This window comes from Python bivittatus, unplaced genomic scaffold (genome assembly GCF_059951505.1).
Source record: "Python bivittatus isolate LINGU-HERP-01145 unplaced genomic scaffold, Pbiv_v1 ctg000970_np1212, whole genome shotgun sequence".
Lineage (NCBI taxonomy): Eukaryota > Metazoa > Chordata > Lepidosauria > Squamata > Pythonidae > Python > Python bivittatus.
In genome coordinates this window covers 169,366-192,462 of record NW_028277121.1, presented here as the reverse complement: position 1 = coordinate 192,462, position 23,097 = coordinate 169,366, and the positions used below count along the sequence as shown (strand labels likewise).

Here is a 23,097-nt window from a genome sequence, read left to right as displayed (position 1 = left end):
CTTCTTCCAGTAAATCTATTTGACGACAAAATCGCTCAGATGGATTCGAGGGCCAAGGACAACTGCTTGAAGAGAAGGGCTTTTCAAAACTAAGTTAAATTAGATGGTAAGAAATGCTAAAATGACAATAACGTTGAACATAAAGAAGTGAATCCACCAGACGAAGGGTTCAAAGGAGACAGAGTCTGAGCTCCTTATCAGCACTTCCAGGAACCAGGCTTAAGAGCTACCATTGATAAAATAAGCAAAGTACCTATTAAGATAAAATAAACCCAGTATGGGTAAAGTACAGCAAGAAGGACAACAAGCAGAACAGGCAATGAGTAACACGCTACCTTCAGACTACTTATTTATTGCCTTTGGCACAAATGTCACTGATGTAGAATTTTCTGGAGATATTTGGTAGAGCAATTTATTTACCTTGCAATTTCTGGTTTTCCTTTTCCATCCTAAGTAGGAGTATCTGCTGCAGAATAGCCTTTTGCCACAGTTCCCGCAGCTCCTTGGGTGTCTTTTTTCTATCCTCTTTTACTGCCCCAAAAGGGCCATCTTCACAAACGGGTTGCAACGGTGATCTGGGTGGCAGTTCTCCCAATTCAGAATAATCTTAATATACCAAAAGAGAAAAATTCAGAAACGTTATTTTGATTGGAGATTTGTCAGAATTCCTAGATCAATCCTAGCCTTAAGAAAGCAATTATCAGAAGAGTAATGAGAAGTAAATCTTCTGCTTCCCTAAAACTGAAAATCTTACGAGGCCCTTTGTCTTCTGATGTTTTAGCAAAGACATTACTCATTTCATGTCAGATTTTACAAGTTTTCTGAATGTTGAACTTCATAGCTGCTATACATCACTCTGCTAAAAATTTCCTACAAACTCCAGCTCTTACACAGAACTTAACAAATTGTTTAGACTTCATTTCCATTTGTCCCTGAAAAATATAACCAGTTCAGCAGACTAGATCCAAAAGACTGAACAAAATGTTCTCCACACAAACCAGGATATGCGGTAAATGGCAGACATTTGATGATCATTTGTGTTTTTCCCTCCTACCTTCTTCCGTAAAAATCTAAATTCTGAAAAGGTTGACTACAAAAAATCCCAGCTAGAACAAGGCATTCTGTTATCAATGGTACCACCCAAACTTCTCCATACTTGGTGTTTCAAGTTCATGTCATTTAATTTAAATAATCAAAGAACTTTTGTAGAATTACAAACAAAATAAACAGTGCCATCTAGTGTATAAGGTAAAACATCTACATGATTATCATCTCATCTCCACAAATGATGTTTTGGAGTCTACCTATACCAATGTTTTTCTCCAGTATTGTATAGCGTGATTCTCTCTCGTGGCAGATAAGACACTTCCAACCCATTTTCCTAGATTATTACTCTTTCTATGTTTTATTCTGCCTCCCGTTTTATGAGAACAGTTTTGTACCGTATTTGCAATTTCACTTTGCTCCTGAGTTAAAATCATTATCTTAACAGGGGGAAAGCACTTGAAAGCAGTGAAATCTACTTTGCAACATTTTCTTCCCACTTCTATTTTGCTTTCAGGCAGGGAGAAGGATTGGCCCATTGAAGATCGATGGTTCCCCTCCTCTCCAAATTATTTTTTACTGTAAATCTATTGAGTCATGAATACATATACTATTTTTTTTCTCCTCAAAATCTGCATTCCTGCACAGCTGTGCCCTCAGGCAGTTACTCACTTCTACTGTGAAAAAAAAAATGACCCCCACCAGCTAAAACTCAATTCAGTGAATTCTACTGGGGGAAAGTAAACTTAAGTTGGATCCATTGGCTCCAAAACTGTACACACCGAGATCCTCTGGCCAGTTAAAGCAACCACATTCCCACACTTCTACAGTGGCCAGAATTAAAATCAGCAACAGAAAAGAGCAAAATGAAACAGCAGTACGACTTCCTGCTTTGGCTGCAAAGGAGTACCTACACAAAACTTAAGATACATGCTGGTGCTATTTCATTATTACACGTTTTTGTTGCTCTTCTCCTCTGAAGACAAGACAATGCTGCATGGTTCTCTTCCATACGATCCTTGCAACAACACTGCATTAGGTTTGGCTGAAAGAAAGGAATTCTTTCAACAACAGCCTGAAGCCAACCCAAAGCCAAAACAACAATTGTCTTCTGCCAACCTCAAAGCAAACCCAAGTCACCCAAGTGCACGTCATGGTTGAGTAAGGAACTTAACCCGAGTCTTCCTAATTCAATACTTCCCACTATTAACACAAATGACAAAAATACAGGCAACCTTTTAAATGCTGCCTATGTCTCCACAAACATCTTTTTCTCAGTTACAGCTGATATGTTTGTGTTATAACCATGTTAAATGGATGAACGTAAAGACAATAATTACTTATGAAGCAACAAAGCTAACACATCCACACCTCAAACCTGAGAGATTCTAGTGCCAGTGTCATGACAGACGAGCTCCAAGCAGGAAATGATGACAAAGGTTAGAACTGATAATGCAGTATTAATTAGGGATCTGTAGAAGAGAGCCAACAAACAAACTTCCAAAGGTTTCTTTTAAATACAATTCAATTAACAGAGATTTATTCTTCCTTCTCTGTCCACGAACTTTAGACCATACGTCATTTTATCACTTAAGGGTGCAGTCAAGGAGGGCTTTCAAGCGTGTCCAAAGACTTATAATCTTCAAACATAAAGCCAACTTTCCTCCCCTATTATTCTCCCCACCGTCTGCCACCACCGGCATTCAGAGTTTAGAGACTTGTACAATCTCTTCGGTATAACAGCAAAATCTCTCTTCTCTGTGTTTCTTTTCATTCCTGGTGAGTAGGACATTTCCTTTGTCATCCTTGGTTCATTTTACTTGGAGACCCTAGTTGTAATACTTTAAGAAAAGGACAGAAAATAAAATTCCATTTTACCTTCTCCAAATCAGGCCTTTCCTATTTATTCACTTATTTTCTATTGCTTTTAAAATAATTACAGGAAAAAAAAGAAAAGGAACAAAACATTCATCTTGAATGTTTTTAGTTTTTATATAGGGTTAGCTTTATAGCTTGACTTTTTAATTAATTAATTAATTTTAATTAATTAATTTTAATTAATTAATGTGGTATTTATTTTTAATTGGTTGTGGTTTCTGTTTTAATTGTGAGCCGCCCAGAGTCACCCATTGGGGGAGATGGGCGGCATACAAATTTAATAAATAAATAAAATAAATAAACAAATAAATAAAAACACAAAAATAATGATGCAAATACATACATTCTCAACAAAAGAAAAACAACGCACAAAAAGTGGTTTTAAAAAAAGTGAAAAAAAATACAACAGAAAGAGAAAGAGCCCTTTCCTGACAGTCATGTGCTCTAATCAGGAGTTTGTTTGGTTTACCATTTTAGCAATATACATTGTTAAAACACAGTGGTATTTCAAGAGTAGCCATACTCTATGAAAGCATTATGACAATATCATTTTACTTTGATCCCTTTCCTGATAAACTTGGAAAACACATTATACTATTTTGGTGAAAGTGACTCGCACCCATATCACACAGTGACTTCCACCCACATCACTATGTGACTAGACTACCTCAATGCACTCTATGTGGGGCTATCTTTGAAGGCAACCTGGAAACTACCACTGGAGCAGAATGTAGACTGCTGGTCAACAGTCCCCATCACTGCAGATTAACACTATGGTCACTATACTTCCAGGCCGAATTCAGAGTGTTTGCTCTCGCCTGTCAAGCCCTATATGGTAATGACATTAGGTATTGCCTCGTTTGTAATGATTCTGACCCTCCTGTCAGGTCAACTAGAGAGGGAATGCTTAAGATCTTGCCCCCATATGAAGTGAGACAAATGTGAGCTAGAAAGCGCTTCTTCAGAATTGGCCCCTACTTTCTGGAATATAGTGCCCCTGGATATACATTTGCCCTCTCCCCTTGCCCCTGGATTTTAGGAAACTCCTCAAAATGTTTCTTTTTATACAGAACTTTGGTGATTGTAATGTCCAGTGAGGATGGAGGGTTCTCCTCTGTCCTCGTTCGTGATAGTCCTGTTACAGATGTTGTACGTTGGGAGATTAGAAAGCCTTCTGTAGTCTGCCCAGAGTTGTTTGGGGTGGTGTAAAAATAAAACAAATAAATATGTGGAAATAATTTTTGTATGTAGAACCATTCTAAAACGATGCAGTTATGATTTATCATAGCGTTCAGAATGTGGTAAGGGCAAAGAATAAAGAAAAAGCAACTTGAGATGTAACATGGAAAAAATGACAAATACAATTATCATTAGAAATGTCACAGCCTCCTTTCCTAACCTTCCATCTGTTGTCTAATTCTATAGTTCTGTTTTTGCTGCTCGTACGGTCAGACATGACTATTTTATTAGATTATACCCTGTATTTAACAGTAATTTACTTTTCGTGCTGACTTAGCCCAACTATACGCACTGAGCCTCAGGTGTGCCTCTTGATGGTCAAAGGGGCCTACTTACAAATGGTTGGGGTTTCTGTGATTACAAAAGTGAAAACATTTCAAGAGAAACTATTAGTAACAAAATGCACACTTGTTTTTTGGACTCTTGTAATTTATCCATCATGATGGGATGGTACCTCAGGATTTATCCATGGATAGTAAACTAAAGAAATGACCGGCTTTGACTGTCATTGTAGAAACTGACTTAAATAACCAGTGTCTGAAAGCTACTTGACAGTGGTTGAAATAGGCAGGATATTTGCCAAGAAAACCACCCCCATCATGGGGAGTTTTCATATTGCTGTCTGATATAACTAGCAAAAATATCTCAATCGATCCAAAGTTTCATGCTGATGCTATCAATTAATGCTGGTGATCCTCTAAGCCAGTGTTCCTCAACCTTGGCAACTTTATGATGGGTGGACTTCAACTCCCAGAATTTCCCAGCCAGCCATGCTAGCTGGAGAATTCTGGGAGTTGAAGTCCACCCATCATAAAGTTGCCAAGGTTGAGGAACACTGCTCTAAGCCCAAAGGGCAATCTGGCACTTCCAGCCCAAACTGTCCTTCAAATCACTTCTGATATGACATGTTTCCTTCTTGACCATGCCCCTACCTGTGACCCTGCTTTCTGTTAAAAATAAATGAGGAGGGGGGAATTACACAGTTCATGCAATTCCCATGGTCTGTTCCCAGGCACTCCCACGGTCATTCCCATCTTTCTTCCACCACAAAAAGAATTTGGAAAGCCTTTACTAATCTTCAAAGTGTGATGTCACTAAATCATATCCTGCTCCCTCCCGTGATTTTAAAATTGCCTTTCCCTGGTGCACAAGGAAATTGCAGCAAGCAGGGATATGAAACAGCAGTAACAATAAAACAATTAAAACCAATCCTATCCACTCAAGATTCAAGAGTAACTTGAAATAAAACACAGTATTTTCCGCGTTTTGGAATTGGTAATTTCGTTATTCGGTTGTACTGAAGACTGCAAGGAAAGCTGAGCCGTCATTTGTAGCATTAATTGGACAAGCTAATTACTTCAACTATGGATGGATTTTACCTTCATGCCATCCAGAAGGGTCACATCCTTTTTGTGGTGTTGCCACTCTCAAAAATATCTGCTGCCTCCAAGAATGTCGTCGAGCCTTCACCGGACTTTCGGGGACAAAATCTGCTTCATTCGACTTGGATTTGTAATCCCTAAAGTTAAAAGTAAGGGGATTTATTTGTTTATTGTTTTAGCAATGATTGCAAGACATTTTGTTTTTGGATGAAACAGATACATGAATTCTCTAAGAAGCTGCAACAGCAAATTAAAGATGAAAATAGAAAATTACTGTGTGTAGTTCTTTAAATAGTCAGTAAGCTTCTTGACAGAAATATTCAGTGTGTCAAAAGGATTCAGAAATAATATTCTGTGGCTGTTTGCTGTTATCCCTACACCTCATGACATAGAGATGTGACCGTGCGAAGGCTTTACACGGTCTCATGGATATTCTGAGTAATAATCCTCTGAACAGGGTGGGTCTCCCGTAACCTTTCTTGTTTTGTAGAGTCTTGTGGCTTATGAATTGTATTCTGATTTCTGTGACGAAAAAGCTATAATGTAACCTTCCTTTCACTTCTAAACATTATTCCAGACTCCGCAAAGTTGGCCAGAAATCAAATAATGCTAACAAATAATGTGCATTTCTTATATTGGCCTAATTTATAGTAATGCCAATCTTGGCAATTAAACCCAGGAAGCTCTCAATTTATTTCACAGGTGAAGGTTATTCCATCTTCTCCCTAATTTTCCACTGCAGTTCTCTATTTTTTTTTTTTTTTGTTCTGCAGACTACACATTATATTAATTACACTGTTTTAAAAATGTACTTAACTCTGACATGGTTTAATATGAAGAAAAAGCAGTGGACCTATATTTACAAAGTATCAGGGCTCCTCAGTAGCTGCTTTTCGAAAACCTATCTTCCTCCCTCATATCAAGTCTCCACACTCATTTTCTCCTATCATTAAGGTATTTCCTCCATCAAGCATTTTCAAGGAAAAAAATGGCACCCAATTTCATAGGAATTTGGAGCACAGTTTGATTCCAAATTGTGAGTGTTCTTTTGATACTTTCCCATGAAAATTAAAGACTTAATTATGTTGTTCAGCTCCTTCAAGTGAAGTTTTAAATGGACATTACATGTCTATTCATAAACAGCCTTAACCAAAAGCTAGTTAATTAACTTGCAGCGTGTATTATCACCATCAGTCCATACAGATAATCCTCAACTTACGACCATTCATTTAACGATTGTTCGAAGTTACGATGGGGCTGAAAAATGTGTCTCACAACCAGTCCTCAAACTTAAGACTGTCGCAGCGTCTCCGTAGTCACATGATCAAAATTCAGGCACTTGGCAACCAGCATGAATTTACAATGGTTGCAGACCTGGGGTCATGTGATTGCCACTGCAACCTTCCCAGGGGACTTCCAACAAGCAAAGTCAATGGGAGAAGCCAGATTCGCTTAACAACCATGGTGATTCACTTAACAACTGTGGCAAAAAGGGTTGTAAAGTCAGGCACAACTCACTTAACAACCTCACACTTAGCAATAGAAGTTCCGGTCTCAATTGTGGTCGTAAATCGAGGACGACCTGTAATCTTAGAAATTAAAGATATAGTCTTATTTAGATGGATAAATAACAAATATCAATAATGAATAATAAAGATATGGTACAGAAACATTTACAGTGGTACCTCGGGTTATGAACTTAATTCGTTCCGTGATTCTGGTCACAGCCCGAATTGGTCGCAACCCGAAGCAAATTTCCCCATAAGGTTCAATGTAATTACTGTTAATCCATTCTGGCGTGGAGGACAGGGAGGCGGCTATTGCTTGGAGGGAGAGTCCCCCTCCCTATGACCACGTGTCAGGGGCAGAAAATGGCCGCGGACCACGTGTCAGGGGCAGAAAAATGGTTGCGGACCATGTGTCAGGGATGGAAAAATGGCCGCGGACCACATGTCAGGGGTGGAAAAATGGCCGCGGACCACGTGTCAGGGGCGGAAAAATGGCCGCGGACCACGTGTCAGGGGCGGAAAATGGCCGTGGACCATGTCACGGGAGGGAAAATGGCCGTGTATCCTGAGGCGGAGTTCACAAACCGAGGCAAAATTTTGTGGCCAGAGCTGGTCGTAACCCGAAAAGTTTGTTAACAGAAGTGTTCGTAACCCGAGGTTCCACTGCATTTATTTATTTATTTATTTATTTATTTATTTATTTATTTATTCTCTGTAATATAAGTTAATCTGCAAAACAGACAGAAAAGAAACATGGTCGCCCAACAATTCTGCTGGGGCAAAGGCCTATTGGAATAAAACAACATCAGGGGCTTTTTAAACAAGAAGAGAGTTGAAGCCAGGCATAATTCTTGAAGCAGAGTATTCCAAAATGTGAGGGCTATTGCCAAGAAGGCTTGGTGTTTTGTCCCCTCCCCATGGACCTTCCAAGTGGGGGGTGGGATACTCCACAGGCCTTCTTCAGATAACTAGATGGGCAGAATCATGCTTGGCAAGGTGATCCTGATAAATCCCAGGGCCATCCTGTATAGACCTTTATAGATGATAACCAGAACTTTGAGAAAGCTGAACAGGGTCAGATATGGTTAGCACTTTAAGAGGAAACCTCCACAAAATTTCACAGCTGTAGCCCAAGTCTCAGAAGAGAGCAACTGCAAGCCAGTTTTGTGCCGATGCCAAGAAAACAACATGGAGTCGAGCTCAATTTGAAGACATTTCCTTCTCACCTGAACAACAATAACTTCAACACTTTAAACTTCACCCTCAAATCTGAAGTAATCTTTCTGAACCAGAAGTCCTCTGAAAGAAAAGGAACCCTACCTTGTTGAGTTCCTAAAGTCAGAGGCGTTATTTTCATCTACGGGAGCCAGAAATTTTAAGAAGTTTGGCACAGAAGAGGAAGAGTGAAGTTTTTTCTGGAGAGCAGAACGGTAGGAGATGCTGAGCGTGGTTGAAAAGGGTAGTTCAGAAGGGGGGAAGTTTAGCATGATGAGTAAAACACACAAACAAAAAGAGAAAACAAATCAACAAAGGAATAAGTACTGTATCAAATCAGGAAAAAGGTAATACTCATAGGAATTAAAACAAAGCAAAAGTTAACATTGTCAGCTATATAATTTTTTAGGAACTGCTTAGAGAAGTGTTTCTCAACCTTGGCTGTTTCAGATGAGTGGACTTCAACTCCCAGAATTCCCCAGCCAGCTGGCTGGGGAATTCTGGGAATTGAAGTCCACCCATCTGAAACAGCCAAGGTTGAGAAACCCTGACTCGGAGGCTCATTCCATTTTCAGCAAAGGTTATGAAGCCTCTTTTCTGCAGTCTTCTTCGGACAGTGGAAAATGAAACTAAGTGCAGCATCTTAGCATTTTATCCTATTTCAAATTAACAAAGGATCAAATGATGAAAACAGAAGCTTACATTGTGTTGTAAGTTGTACTGAAATGTGCACGTGACATCATGACGCATGCACAAAAGGGGCGAGGCTTGCGTTGCGGTCCTTGTGATGCTGCTTCTGTCAGACGGACACATTTGACACCCCCTGAAGATGCTGCTGGAGACCACTTTTTGAGCTGGTCTCATAAATCTCAGGAGGAACACGTGACTCACAACCATTGTTTTTTTGTTTTTTGCCACTTTCCAAGGGCAATTGTAAAAGACATAATCATGCAAAGGGTAATTCGGTTATGTGCACAAGGACATCGTCACCCAAAGGATGTAAATCTCAGCAGAAATGTAGTCTTCTATTGCATCGCAATTTGGGGAATTGAGGATTCACTGAACACACACGATATGATATTACATGGGAAAATCTTTCTCACGAAGGTCTGGAATTGTATGCTGAAGTTTAACAATGTGTTAATAAGCTAAATAAAGCATGGGGTGCATTGAGTCCAAATATCTCTTAATATTCCAAACCAGTTGGAAAGTGACAGGAAATTGAGATGGGGGGGGGAATACAATCTATTAAACGGGTATTCAAAAGGGTGAATGTGAGAGTGTAGTGTAGAAGAATTACCTTGTAAATTGGGGAGGTAGGAATAGCCTTACATTCTCTGAGAATGTGGTAACAAAGGAAGATGCTGTTGAAATCAGCCCCCAATAATGTGAGATACAAACACTGAAAGCAAAGATCTAAAAGATGGCAGAGTAGAAGAAGCTCATAAGCTGCCTCTTGCTGCCTCCAGGTGTAGAGGATGAGTATCTGCAGTGGAAAGCCTCCTCTATCTATGGAAGATTTCCCCCTCCGAAGACTCAAGAAAATTCAGATCCTCAGTTGTGAGGCCTCCATGGAGAGGAAGACTCCCCACTGCACACACATGGAGGAAGAGTAGTCCTCTAGTTTGGCATCTAGTTTAGAAAGGGCTATTGTAATTATGTGGGAAGTGTAAAATAGGTGAAAGTACAGACTTGTCCTACCACTAACCCATTTTGGTTTGATATCCATAAGTTTGTTGACGTGGTATTACACAGAACTCTCCTTCTCTCTGTCACACACACAACTTTAGAGAAAAACCATTGCCAGGACTGGTTTCAGAAGAATTATAACCCTACTTGACAATGTAGGGAAGCAGGGCAGAGTACAATAATTTTGTCTGTGTTTCTAACCTTTCTTCTCTCTAGCCTTTTATTTGGGGACTTTTATTTGTTAAGCTCGTACTCATTACTTGGATCTTTAGGTTTTGATTTTGTTTTAATTGTTTCTAATTTTTGTTTCAATTTTATGTGTTAAAATTAATTGCCTACATCATGTAAATCGATAAGGGCCAATTCAGGTTGTGGTGACATATAAATGCAATAATATAATAATATAATAACTGGCTGAGATATGCTTACTTCAGCCTGAGACTTTGAATAAGGTATATAAAGTTTTATTCCTTCCTAGATTACATGTAGCTAATTAACTAACCCATGACTAAGAACTACATCATGGTAGCAAGATAGGATCATGAATAGGGCCTGAAACTGTTGATTTATTTGTTTCAGGTTGATTTATTACTTCTCTTTGCCATGTACAAATGTCTTCAATGATAAATACTTATGAACTGATATGCCGTCAACCACATAGACACGCAAAAGCCATATATCTGTCCTCACCTCTTTGGCATGGCATGCCTGCCTTGTTCTCCACTTGAATTATGCCTAATGCGTTTTAAAAAGTTGGGTGAGGAGGCTGAGCAATGAAGTCGAGATGGAGGAGGAAGAGCAACAGCAGCAGCTAACGATGCCTGACTGGAAGAAGTGTTAGAGCTGCTGGCAGGTATGTTCAGTTTTTATAAGGACGATTCCAGCAGAGAAAAAAGAAAAAAGAAAAGAAAAAAGAAAAGAAAAGAAAAGAAAAGATGTGATACATGAAAGGCTGAGAACAAAAATAAAAGATATACTGCAGCACTTTGAGTATGATCTATATGCCTTGTAACAGCATAGAAAGTGGCCTCGAGAAGCATATTAAAGCTCTTTTACTGACATTTGCTTCTTCTATGATCTTAGCCTCTCAGGATCTTCTGATCGTGTCTACTAATAAGGTCAGAATGAAGACTGGTAGGCATAATATATCAATACACGGAGCAGGTACTATTGCCTTACAGCTTTCATGCTTGGCAGAAGCCTCAGTTTTTAAGGAGGGCAAAGAGGCCTGTTTTCCAGCCCTTGAGAGTACAACAGGGCGTCAGCTTTGCAAAGCTTGGTAAGACCCTGGGGTAAAGGAAGGACAGCCTGAAATATATCAACAATACCAGGACCGGTTTCTTTCCAAACCTCCTACGTACTCATCCTGCATATCTAACCTTCCATGCTGAACAGCATCCATGCTCATTCAAACCAGTGGAGTTCAAAAGGTAACCACAGCGGATGCAAGATGCAGAGGAAGGAAGTCCAACACAGTTTGCAGCATGCCATGGTCAGTGAATACATTCCTTGTGTCAAGGAGGTGACATGAAAGCATTAGGAGTTCCTATGAAATAGTGACAGACCGCACGGCCAACTGCATGACCAAGTTCTTATCAACTTCAGTTATTTATTTATTTATTTATTTAATTAATTAATTAATTTTATTTATTAAATTTCTCCCCCATCCATCTCCCCCCAATGGGGGACTCTGGGCGACTCACACGAAACATTAAAACCATAAATATATATAAATACATCAAACATCAAAATTAAAAAAAAAACATTACTAAAAAATGGAAAAGGAGAGTCCAAGAAGATGAAGAACCTGGGGCTGAAGACAGCAGGCTTCTATGGGGCTAGCCATAGAAGTTATCTGAACAAACTTCAGTGATGTTTAAAACCATTACAATTCAAATGTAAAACTGAATAGAAGGGAATGTCACGCGACGAGCTCTGTTTCTTGGCTTGTATTCAGAGATGTTAGATACATTGGGAGGCCAAAGTCTTTGACAACAAATGTTTGTGTGTTTTTAATAAGGGAGGGACTCTCAAACTCACACCTGACTGTCATCTCATTGACTGGAACATCTGACTCAACGTATTCCTTTAAGTGAGCTGATTCTCATATATTTTTAACAAAAACAATGACAATTGTCTCAAAGGATTCAATAAGCCATGACACAGTACATTGAGTTGTGCCATGTTTGTTTAACCAGAATCTTTAATCTATTAACAGGACCTAGATGAAGTCAAATAACACTGTAGGTCACAGTAAAATTCTACATACGTTCTCTCGCCATTCCAATATGTGCTCGAAACAAGCTGTTCAGAACATGGACCAGAGCTTTCAACAGTTTAAAACAAAACCCAACATTCTCCTGTATTCTGAACATATAAGCAAAGCAAGTCAACGTCATACTCTAAACAAGAAACTGATCCTCCACATCTGAGAACCTGACATCAAAGACTGACTAACAGTTCAGCTTTTACTGAACAAGCACTGTCTAGTTGGAAATACCGTTGTGGTCAAATCTGGTATTAGAAGAAGCAAGCAAGCAACAAGGTTCAAAAGGAGGACAGTGAAGCCTCAGCTGTGACATTTCTTCAGTTCCTTTTTACCAGTAACTACTCATCCTAGGCGTGTCTCTTTTTTGTATTACGTTGAGGCAAGAAATAAAATTTGCTTTGGCATACATCCAATTTTGCAGCATTTCCAGCAAAGCCACAGCTTATTTCAGATGAAGGGCATGCTAATGTGGAAAGGTGAAGGAGAAAGAATAATTAAAGAAAGGATGCAGTTGCATAAATTTTGCATTATGATTCTACATGCAATGATATGAAAAAACACTGCAGAGGAACATGAGACGAATGTCAGTATAAACAAACACACACCATCCAAGCACGGTTTCACAGTTTGCTAGGTTATAAAAAGGGCAGGGGGCTAATCCCTATTAGTGCAGAGAAGATACTTCCAGTTTTTTGTATCAAGAAGTTTCTTCGCTGTCTGTCTCACATTGCATCACATGTCTCTTTGTGCATCACACTGGCGGCCTCCAAAGATTTTGGACTATAAATTCATCAACTTCCTCCTTCTTGTAAGCCTATTCCTCCAATTACCTTTTGGGTTCATGTATTACCTATGGAGAATACCACAGGCAAATAACTCAGGTATATCAGTCCAGATAAATAAATCTAAGATTGGAGTCAGTTTACACTAAGCAGTTTCAGAGTTTTCTCTCCAGGCTTCTATGCTCTGTTTTAAATTGTTTTTAATTGTATTTTGGATGTTGTAAGCCACTCAGAGTCTTTTGCAGTAGGGTCGCTATAATAAATGTAAATTATAATAATACTAGAAACTAATATAATAGACATGTCCAAAATCACGAAAGAGTAGATGCTTGCTCCCTAGCCCAATTAATAAAGATTACTTAGAAGTTTCATTCGTAAAGCACATCATCATGGAAAGCAGACACTGTTACATCACTGGAGCATTTCAAACAGAGAGTCCATGCTATGGTTATGACAAAAAAGGAATTCCAAGAATGAATTCTCCTTTCCCTAAGCTTGACATACCTTAAAACATTTTCCCCAAATGTCTCTCCCCTGCTATAAACGTAATCTTACTTTTGCTGGTGAGGAGTCTCTGAGCTCATGGAATGATACCTCATAAGTTTTCTTTGTGAAACTGACGGAGACGCTTCAGTAGACTCAGATGACTCCTGGCTTTCCAATGGCATGTGGCTTAGGGTGTTAGCTCGCCTTCTAAAGCCTTGATAGGCTGATTGGGCAGGCTGTTCAGCAGAGGGACTTTCTGATGCAGTTGAGAGAAGGTCAAGATTGTCCACTGATCCATTTGATTTTAGAGGGCTCTCTGAGGGAAAGTGGTTTTCCTGGTCACAGAGAGATGTTTCCTGTCGAATTAAGTAAAATTGTCCATCAAAATGTGTGTGACCTAACAGTAGGGTATTTAAAATTGTTTTATTGTTAAATAGTAGATCATCTGGTTGCCTCGTATGAACAAATACATAAGGTTAGATAATCAAGCAGAAAGATTTCTGTAGACTGTAAAAGGGGGGCCAATCAAATTCATGTCCCCACTGTGCTTCTATAATAGTAGCTCTGTTATTATGGATAATAATGGACTTCTGTGAAGACCAACAGACAAGCTGGCAGAAGAAGAAAAAAAATATGCTCAATGGGAACTTGTGCATATGAGTCTCCATGGCACTCACCATGAAAGTAGAAAAATACCCCTAAAGGGAGATGAATCAACCGTATTTGGTCAACAACACAGAATGCGGAAGCAATCGGGGCCTTACCACATCTTTCTATTCCATAGTCAACCATGAGTCAAAGAGGGCACCGTGGAGACTCATGGTCATCCCCTTCTTAAAACAAGAACACACTTGGACAAAACAGACTTTAAGCAAGAAAGTCCATATTTTCTTGCAGATCACAAGTGAGAAATTATACAGATATACATACAGTAGATAGGTCTATTTTTCAAGCTTATTAGCACATTTATCATAAAGTGATTTGGACCTTTAAAAATAAAATATAACAATTACTGTAGGAATTTACTCTGGGCTAAAACCAAGGTAGATTATACCTTTTATGAAAGAAAGTGAGAAAATGGCAAAATAAGCTATTCCCTTTTTGTGTTGGTTTTACAGTGATTAGTTTACCTACTTTGCTTGTAGTACTGAGTGTGCTGGACAAGGAGCTATCCAAATCAATACTTCCAGAAGTTTCCTGTTGACTCTTACTTTTATTTCCCTGTCAAGAAAACCCTCATTTTATATATATTTAAAAAATACAAAGATACACATATGTTAAAAAATATGCAAATTCTTATAAAATTCATATAAAAGGCATCCCTTGCAATGAAGAAATTATTAAATGTAAAGTTCATAACTGAGTTGAGATCATTATTAAATTTAATTTCCTGGGTGAGCCTAACGCTACAAGAAGAACAGCCTGGTTTAGAAGGATGACTTAGATGGGCCAAGACACTGACTTTATAAGCAGCTAGAAATAAACAAAACGAAACAATAACATATATCCAAGTGCTATATGTGTTTTTGTGAAAAATCAGTATTATAGACGCCTTTAATCAGTGATTTTTAATTTTTTAAAAGAAAGGTTATCACAACGAGAACAGTCTGAACCTCAAACAATATTATTATTAAATAAAGAAAAATCAGGGAGTGGAACACATTGAAAATCTGCTAAAGGTACATTATTCCTCATCGCTTGTAAAACGAACAATAACATTAAAATGAGAATCAGATACAGTGGTACCTCTAGTTACGAACGCCCCTCCTTACGAATTTTTCGAGATACGACCACCTCCGGCCCCAAAAATTTACCTCGACATGCGAATTCTGCCTCTACTTACGAACCGGATCCGCGGCCATTTTCCCTGCTGCCACGCGGTTGCGGCTTCCTGTGGGCGAGATCGCGGTAGCAAGGAGACGTTCGGTGAGGCTTGTGGTGTGTTTTGTGGCGTTTGGAAGGTTTTTGTGGCGTTTGGAAGGTTTTTGAGGTTTAAAAAGAAAATGCATATGTTTCAGAATTGTTTAGCCATATTTACATTGAACCTTATGGCGGAAATTTACCTTGGGGTGTGACCAAATTTGGAGGGCGGATTAGCTGTATTTACATTGAACCTTATGGGAAACTTTACCTCGACTTGAGACCAACTCGAGTTGCAACCAGAGTCACGGAATGGATTAAGTTCGTAACTAGAGGTACCACTGTATATTAAAAGTAATTAAAAACAACAGTTAAAAACAAAGTCAACAATTAAAAACCTGAGGTAAATTTCAAGAAATTACAATTAACAAGTCAAAAAATCTACAGAATAGAAGGTTTAATACCTACGTTATACTTCTTTTCTACTAATATTTCAGTATGAGTCCGGGAAAAGCCATTTATAATAGTAAAAAAAAAGTCCATCCTCCTCAACTCCTATATAAAATATAACTCCAATAATACAAACTGATTCCCATCAGCAGACTAATGGCAAATAAATTAAATATTTAGACGCAGAAAACTGTTTTGGCTGTGCCTAAATTACTGGAAATACCAGTGCCATGCAAATCTGGAGGGAGAAAATTTTAAGATCTAGCAGGCTCTGCCTTGTCGTTATCAAGACCACTTTAGAAAGTGGAGACGTTCAGAACAAAGATTCTGTAGGAGATTTTGCCCGATGAAAACGCTTATATTCCTGTGCTACTGGTAATTCTTTTAAGCTTCTCAGCTCTTTAGCTGAGGATTACAATTCTGCTGTGCTATTTGACAACATAAAACTATCAAACTGTGGAAACTGGAACGACTTCATGCGTTCTAAACCTATTTATTCATTAAGCAAATGTGTATGCCACAGTTTCATTCCGACCCAGGGAATGTATAAAATAATAAAAGTTGCATGATAAATACAAATACAAATACAATACAAAATACTTTAATGACCAAGTATAAAATATATACAAGGAATTTGTCTTCGGTGACGAACAGCAAGATTGGTGACGAACAGCAAAAAAATACAGCACATCTCTAACTAGACACTCACGGCGTCATACACAACAGCTTCTCTAGTTGGGTTTTCTTTTTACATACTTTCATTTTTTTCTCTTGATAATTAAATATTAAGTCTCAAATATTGAAAAGGTCATTGGGAGACCAATGTTTGTCAGGGTGTCCATAAAAAAATCTGGGCTGTATTCACAGATGGATATAAATTATATATTGTCCATTATTTTTAACATTTTAAAAATAATTATATATATATATATATATATATATTGTTTATATTATTATAAAAAATACATTTTTCAATTTTGCTGATTTCAACAACTGGAATAACAAAACACTAAAAGAGACTTACTCGAGATAAAATGTTTTCTAGTGACTCCGTGAGTGACCTTTTCGCTTTGCTCTTGAACATGTCTAGCTTGAAACGAGTTGTGCTGTTCGGCATTTCGTTTCCCATGGCTTCTACAGAGGACTGCGTGGTCTAGCAGATTAAGATAACAAATACATTTGAAAAGAAAATAAAGATAAATGAACAGGATTCCTTTAAAAGAATTGTTCATGTTTCTATTGCATTTTTCCACGCTGTTCTCACAGTGAACATTTTCAGAATGAAAAATGAGATGATTGAGAATGCAAAAGGCTTCACAAAATCCTCCAGGGAGGTTTTTATCAGTCCTTGTTTGGTCACCTTCTTGGCAACCATTTGGCACAGTTATACAATCATCATCATCAGCATATAAAATTAAAAAAAAATAGAAGTCGTTTTTCGGCAGCTTAAGAAAGCTTAGCCAATCAGGGATCAAATACTAGCGTAGCCAATCAATTTTAATTGTGAACTTGCATTATACATCTAATTCCGAATGTAAGGATCACTGAGCTGCTGTTTATTTTTCAGTAAATTTTTAACCCAAAATGATAGCTTAAAAAAAGTTATTTGATAGCAGGCAAACACAGGTCTTTATTAAACAAACAAAAGATGAAAATTCAAATATGAACAAATGCTGCTTCGATTTTGTTCATGAGGTGAGTAAATAAAGGAGATTCAAGTACAGCCATTTCAGGTTTAATTGCTGTTTCTAAGATTCAGAAACACAATGTGTCCTACAACTTTATTTTTCCCAAATTGGTTCTAAAGTTTTGGTGAGGATCACATGATTTGAGCAAAATAGTTAATGTGTTCCAGTTCTACATCCTAGCTTTCTACTTGCAAAAAGATTTGTGTAGAGCGATTTTCAAATATGCATTTCCCCAAGGTGTTTTATCCCTTTTTTTAAAAAATTGAGTCCTGCTCTCCTTTGCAGATGCTGTTAGAAAACATTTTCCCCACCTGTTTTTCAAAACAAATATAGGAAAAAGAAAAAAAACTGCATACCTGTTTAACTTCACCAAGGTGAATGTGATCTTTCTGTTTTTCTTCATACACATTTCTTAGGATAGACATTATTAATTCATTCTCCTTCTGTTCATTTCTTGGCCTTATTTTCTATACAAGAAAGAATGATATCATAATCTTTGCTAACTCACTGTATAACCAAATCGCTGCAAATATCATAAACTAGTTGGCCACATCAACTTCATAATATACAGCTGGATTTATGAAACGATTTATCTTAATTAGCCTTCTATCCTCTGTCATTCTAAGAAGTGAATGGCCAAGCAAATAATCCTGGCTTCTAAAGGCAATGATTATTTAATTGACTCCAAAAGATTTAAAATCATATGCCTGTTATTTCTAGGCTTTTCCACATCATTTATGGGCCATCAATGCTACAAAAGTTTGCCTCAACCCTGTATAAAGCAAGATGTTTTCGACAAATATTTCCTATTTAAAAACCTAGATCTATTTTAGATTCATCAAGGCTGAAATCAAAGCACTGGACAAGTCTCAGATAACATAATAAGAAAAACACAGCTTATCATGTTGAATTATAAAATCAACCAATGACATTTAATGATGGGCAAGCAATTACTACCACTAACTTAGTGCAACTTGTGCTAAGAGGCGCAAACTAGAGATACAAACTAGAAAATAGGTTTTTCCTCCAAAGAAAAATGCCAGCAAGATTACCTGAACTTCCTCAAAGATGGAGCCCTGCTCCTGGTTATTCAGTGTGGTTAGATGTTTTTGCAGCTCCAACTTAGTTTTAGAAGGATGCATCCCTAGCAAATAACAGATCAACATTAAGTCAGCAGAGTATCTTTTGGAGAATTCTTGGTCACAGGATATTCACAAAGTGTGCTATGGATGGATGAAGCCATGGTGGAAACAATTTGCTCTTTCATCCCCTGATGAAAAGCAGCCGTAGCAACTGATTAAGATTCACATTTGTTTTGGCCCCAGACTTACTTATTTATTTATATACCACTCCATTAGACTCTAGGCGGTTAATGATCATAAAAAGAGGTAAGATAAACAGAACATAACAATAATCATAAAACTATTAAAAATCCAGTTCTCTCAAACACAAATAAAAGTAGAGAGATCACAGCCGAAAATAACCAACTGCCAGTATCTGAAGGCAACTATCTATCGTTCTCCAAAGGTCCTATGACATAAAACTGTGGTTATGCCTTCCTGAAAGGCATAAAATTCATTCAAAAGTCCTGAAGATACCTAGAAACTAAGCCATGTAAGGCTCTACATAATAAAACTAGCACTTGGAATTGGATTTTGAAACCTCCTAGTAGCCCATAGAGTGCCTGATATCAGATGGCTGAAGCAACTCTCACCCACCAATATTCGCCGTATTCTGCGATTTCTGGGTCATTTTCTTATTGCTGGTCTATGGCTTTCATGAAGATTGATTTGATTTGGGTCATTATCACGGCTGCCCCATGTAAAGCTCATTACAGTAGTCCAACTTGGAAGCCATGAGTTACTATTGCTATGGCAATAACGTTAATCAAAGGAGCAAGGAAACTCTGGAGCCAGGCTCCTATGCAAGAAGAATCATTTTGACTGGTGACTGCTGCTCTGGTGTGCAGCACGATCCAACAGGACTATGATGAACGACGTTTCAGCTCTGCTCATTCATCTTTAGCCAACTCAGTAGTAAAATATCCTGTGGCACTCTTGTGAGTTTCCTGTGCTGGCCTAGGGCGCTGCAGTGCTGTGGTTTGGGAACCACAGTGGTCAGTATTTCTCTCAACCCTTCTCCAGTATTGCTTAAGTAGCAAAGATACATTTCTACACCCTAAAAATTAAACAAAACTTTTTGTTCCTGATTATACATCGATTGCTAACGCCGAAATTTATTAAAGAAAACACATATACCATACTGTGTAAGTCCTACCTTCTATCTTTTCACAAAGTTTATGAAGAATCTGCATCGGACACCCATCACAGAATTGGGACTGTGCTTTGGAATTTTGCTGGATCGCAGCCACACTGAAAGCCTGTTTCAAGGTCATCATGATCTCATCCACCTAATGAAAGAAAAGTCAAAGTTGTGGACTTCCTTGTTGAAACTGTAGCACAAAGAGTGTTATTACAACATAGCTGGACTGTTTCCCTGCTGTACTAGACTTGCAGTGACAAGAATCAAGTTTTAGAGAGCAAGTTCAATTATTTAAGCATTTACTGCACTTCTCCTATGCTTCAGGCAATTTATAAACCAGAAGACTACAACAGTTTTAGGTTTACAACTAAAATCAATAAAAATAAATCCAAGCACGTGAACAGCCCTGAAAGAAAACTGCAGAAGAGCAGAGCTAATAGGTTAAGTAATACACATGTTTTGCAGAACTGGGACTCCAAATCTGCTCTGTTAGGTTGGGAGGACTTCTTGGAGTGGAGGGAAAGGGAAGAAGAATAAAGTCCTGTAGAGTCGGGGAATGGTTGTTACTACCATGTTGGATTTAAATTGGACTTTAAAGTTTCTATTCTGATCAATGATTTCTTAAAAGATGTCCTTCAGCTGTAATGCATATTCCCCATCCATCTTAAGGAGGTGAAATTTCAGGCACAGGGCTGAGCCTGCTTTTCAAGAAGCTATCCTTTCTTCTTTAAAATGAAATTGATTTTTTTTTAAGATTGCATGCCAATTTGTTTATTGCTTATTCTTGCTCTTTTTATAGATTATTACTGTCGCTTTCAGTATGTCTATATACTGCTTGCAGTTCGAGGTGGTTGTCCTGAAATCCTGATATGAAATCAAGACTCAAAAGCCTGATCAACAAAAATATGTCCACCAATATAGCACAGATCACCCTAAATAAGTTGTGCAATAGCAGAGCTGTAGCCAATCAAAATCTGGGACTGCAGTGGGTAAATAAAATAGGCAGTGTGTTGCAAATTCAGCACTTGCAATTTGCATAGCAATGATTTGCTATTCTAAACTAATAATTTAGGCTTAAAAAAATATCGAATCAGAGTCAGCCTTCAGCACTGGGACCTGCTGCTGCTTCTTTAAATCAATGGAGTCACAAAGAGTAACCGAAAGACGTCTCTTAAGCGTTTTCGCAACTGGTTTCCTTCTAACCCTCAGGGTGACTTACGATCCCTACATTCTGTGCAATGAGTAGGTCTGTCCCTGTCATGCTCTCGAGGCATCATGAACAATGCAGTTTTCTTCCAACTTTTCAAGTTCTTACCAGGGCTTCATCTGTACACTGAAATACGTAACATACAAAATGGAAGCCGCCATTTTTTGAAGGTTCTCTGCAGATAAATCCAAAGTGATCCACATGTCGAATCCCCTGCAAGGCAAATCATTGCATCAAATGTTTACAAAGGAATGGCCATAAATAGCATTGTTCATAGCGAACAATACTGCCACATACGATGTATTTTTAAAAATACTTTTTAAAGATGTGCACATTAAGTGGTTCTATTCAATCAGGTTTTCAACTCCGTGAGTTATTACATCCAGACTTGAAAATGGAACTAGTTTTAACTACAGCTTATCCAGATTCGTCAACCAGAGATTGAAATTTTCTTTTTCAGACAAGCCATAGTTAAATATAACCACATTTTGTCCCACTTTGATAAAATGATAAGTCACAGTTGAAAAAAGGAAAGGACACCCCTTACAGCCTATGATGATGGTACTGAGAAAAAAGGAAGGGTTAGTTCATCGTCTTTTTCAAGTAGCATTAAACTATGGTTTAGTTGCCTTCATAATTATAAAACTCTGAAAAAAGTTCTCAGAGTCTTGCCCTTATTTGTCTTACAGAAAGATTAAAGTAAAATGCTCTAAGCAAGTCATTCCACAAGAGACACAATTTAGCAGAAGTCTCAAGGGAATGTAAATTGTATAATATGTTAAATGATTTTTCCATGTTCATGGGCCGATATGTTAATATAGTAAAATTTGATACTCTTCATGTGCAACGCTCATATCTGACCTTTTGCTGGTTCAGTTCAGGAAGGGCCACCAGAGAACCCTGCCCTGAAAAAATCTGGAGCTATTATAGGCATTCTAAGTCCTTTAAAGATACACAGGAGATAAAACAAATGGGGAAACCTTGTACAACTCGTAAGATGCAAATCCCATCTGTCTAAAATCTAATCAGTGTATTTCTACAGATTTTTAATAAAATGCTGGTGGAAATGTGACCCTAAAAACAGGGACATTGGAGCAGATATTCATGGTTTGAAACTTTCTAAAATACTCTAGATATCCCCTTTATTTCTCCCTGTGCAACTGGAACAAATAAATAGGAAGCTGTTAATTAATTATAGTTTCCACCTTTATTTATTTCAACCTCAAAATTATAGCTATCAGATTGAAGGCAAATCAGTGGAGCTAAAGATGAATTGACTGAGACGATTTATTTCAGTAGATAGCTTGTATAAAGCAAACCTTACACGTGTAACACAAAGCATTTAGCGTAAATCAAACTTACTGAGAATGCAGAAAATGCACCAGTTTACCTAGCTCCTAATCTTGAAAGAATAAAAATTTTAGCTTTCATTTGTAGGCTATGGAAAAATAACTCGACCATATGGTCATAAAGCACAAAGTCAACAGCAGGATAATTGCTGTGTAATGAAGAATGTTCTGAAGGAGTTTGTAAAACAGTTTCATAAACCTGAATTCTAAGATTTTTCAGTTTTCACGTCTTGCAAGTCTGCACTTCTTTACGGCTGATAGTGCTGCTATAGAAATATTTTAATCCGTGGTCTCATTTTTTAATATTTTATGCTTTTCTTGAAGAAGCAACCCTGGGATGGATCTGGTTTTAGGATTAATGACTCTCCTGAATAGAAAAGGGAAGTAAAACAGATCATTTTTCCCTGCTGCACCTTAAAATAAGAGAACACTGTCAACAAATGTTATGGCCGGCCTCCAGGTGAAGATGCAGAATGTAACATATGCCTTGCTTTATTAACAGATGTGAAGATGTGTACTGTAATATTTCCTTCCGCTGGCTGTGCTGCGAGTTAACCGATTAAATGGACCGAGAGTGGGAGTCAGATCATTACACTTTATTTCCTGCTGGCCTGAGAAAATCAGAATTTGACCTTGAGGGCAGTGGCTAAGTGCTGACTCAGAAATACTCCCTGACTAAGGAAATGGTCTCAAAGAAGCTTCTTCTAATTTATGACAGATTTCCTTACAAAGAACCGTTCTGGGATTTTTGTGAACATGTTTGAAAGTTCTTTTTATAAGTAAATCATT

General features: G+C 38.0%; 1 protein-coding gene across 11 annotated transcripts in view; it reads right to left on the bottom strand.

Moving 5' to 3' along the window:
* The window catches only part of TBC1D1 (TBC1 domain family member 1), an 86,548-nt gene that overhangs the window by 23,185 nt on the left and 40,266 nt on the right, over window positions 1-23,097 (bottom strand). For 6 of the 11 annotated variants that reach the window (XM_088131182.1, XM_088131181.1, XM_088131179.1 and 3 more), the window contains 11 exons: window positions 21,068-21,172; window positions 19,768-19,900; window positions 18,543-18,634; window positions 17,847-17,957; window positions 16,827-16,955; window positions 14,627-14,713; window positions 13,562-13,848; window positions 10,646-10,801; window positions 8,372-8,491; window positions 5,541-5,680; window positions 421-606 (listed from right to left, as the gene is read on the bottom strand). In XM_088131182.1, coding sequence (XP_087987308.1) covers window positions 421-606; window positions 5,541-5,680; window positions 8,372-8,491; window positions 10,646-10,801; window positions 13,562-13,848; window positions 14,627-14,713; window positions 16,827-16,955; window positions 17,847-17,957; window positions 18,543-18,634; window positions 19,768-19,900; window positions 21,068-21,172 — 1,546 coding nt within the window. The remainder of the gene's footprint in view (window positions 1-420; window positions 607-5,540; window positions 5,681-8,371; window positions 8,492-10,645; window positions 10,802-13,561; window positions 13,849-14,626; window positions 14,714-16,826; window positions 16,956-17,846; window positions 17,958-18,542; window positions 18,635-19,767; window positions 19,901-21,067; window positions 21,173-23,097) is intronic. The other 5 variants (XM_088131184.1, XM_088131185.1, XM_088131186.1 and 2 more) reach the window with 5 other exon arrangements.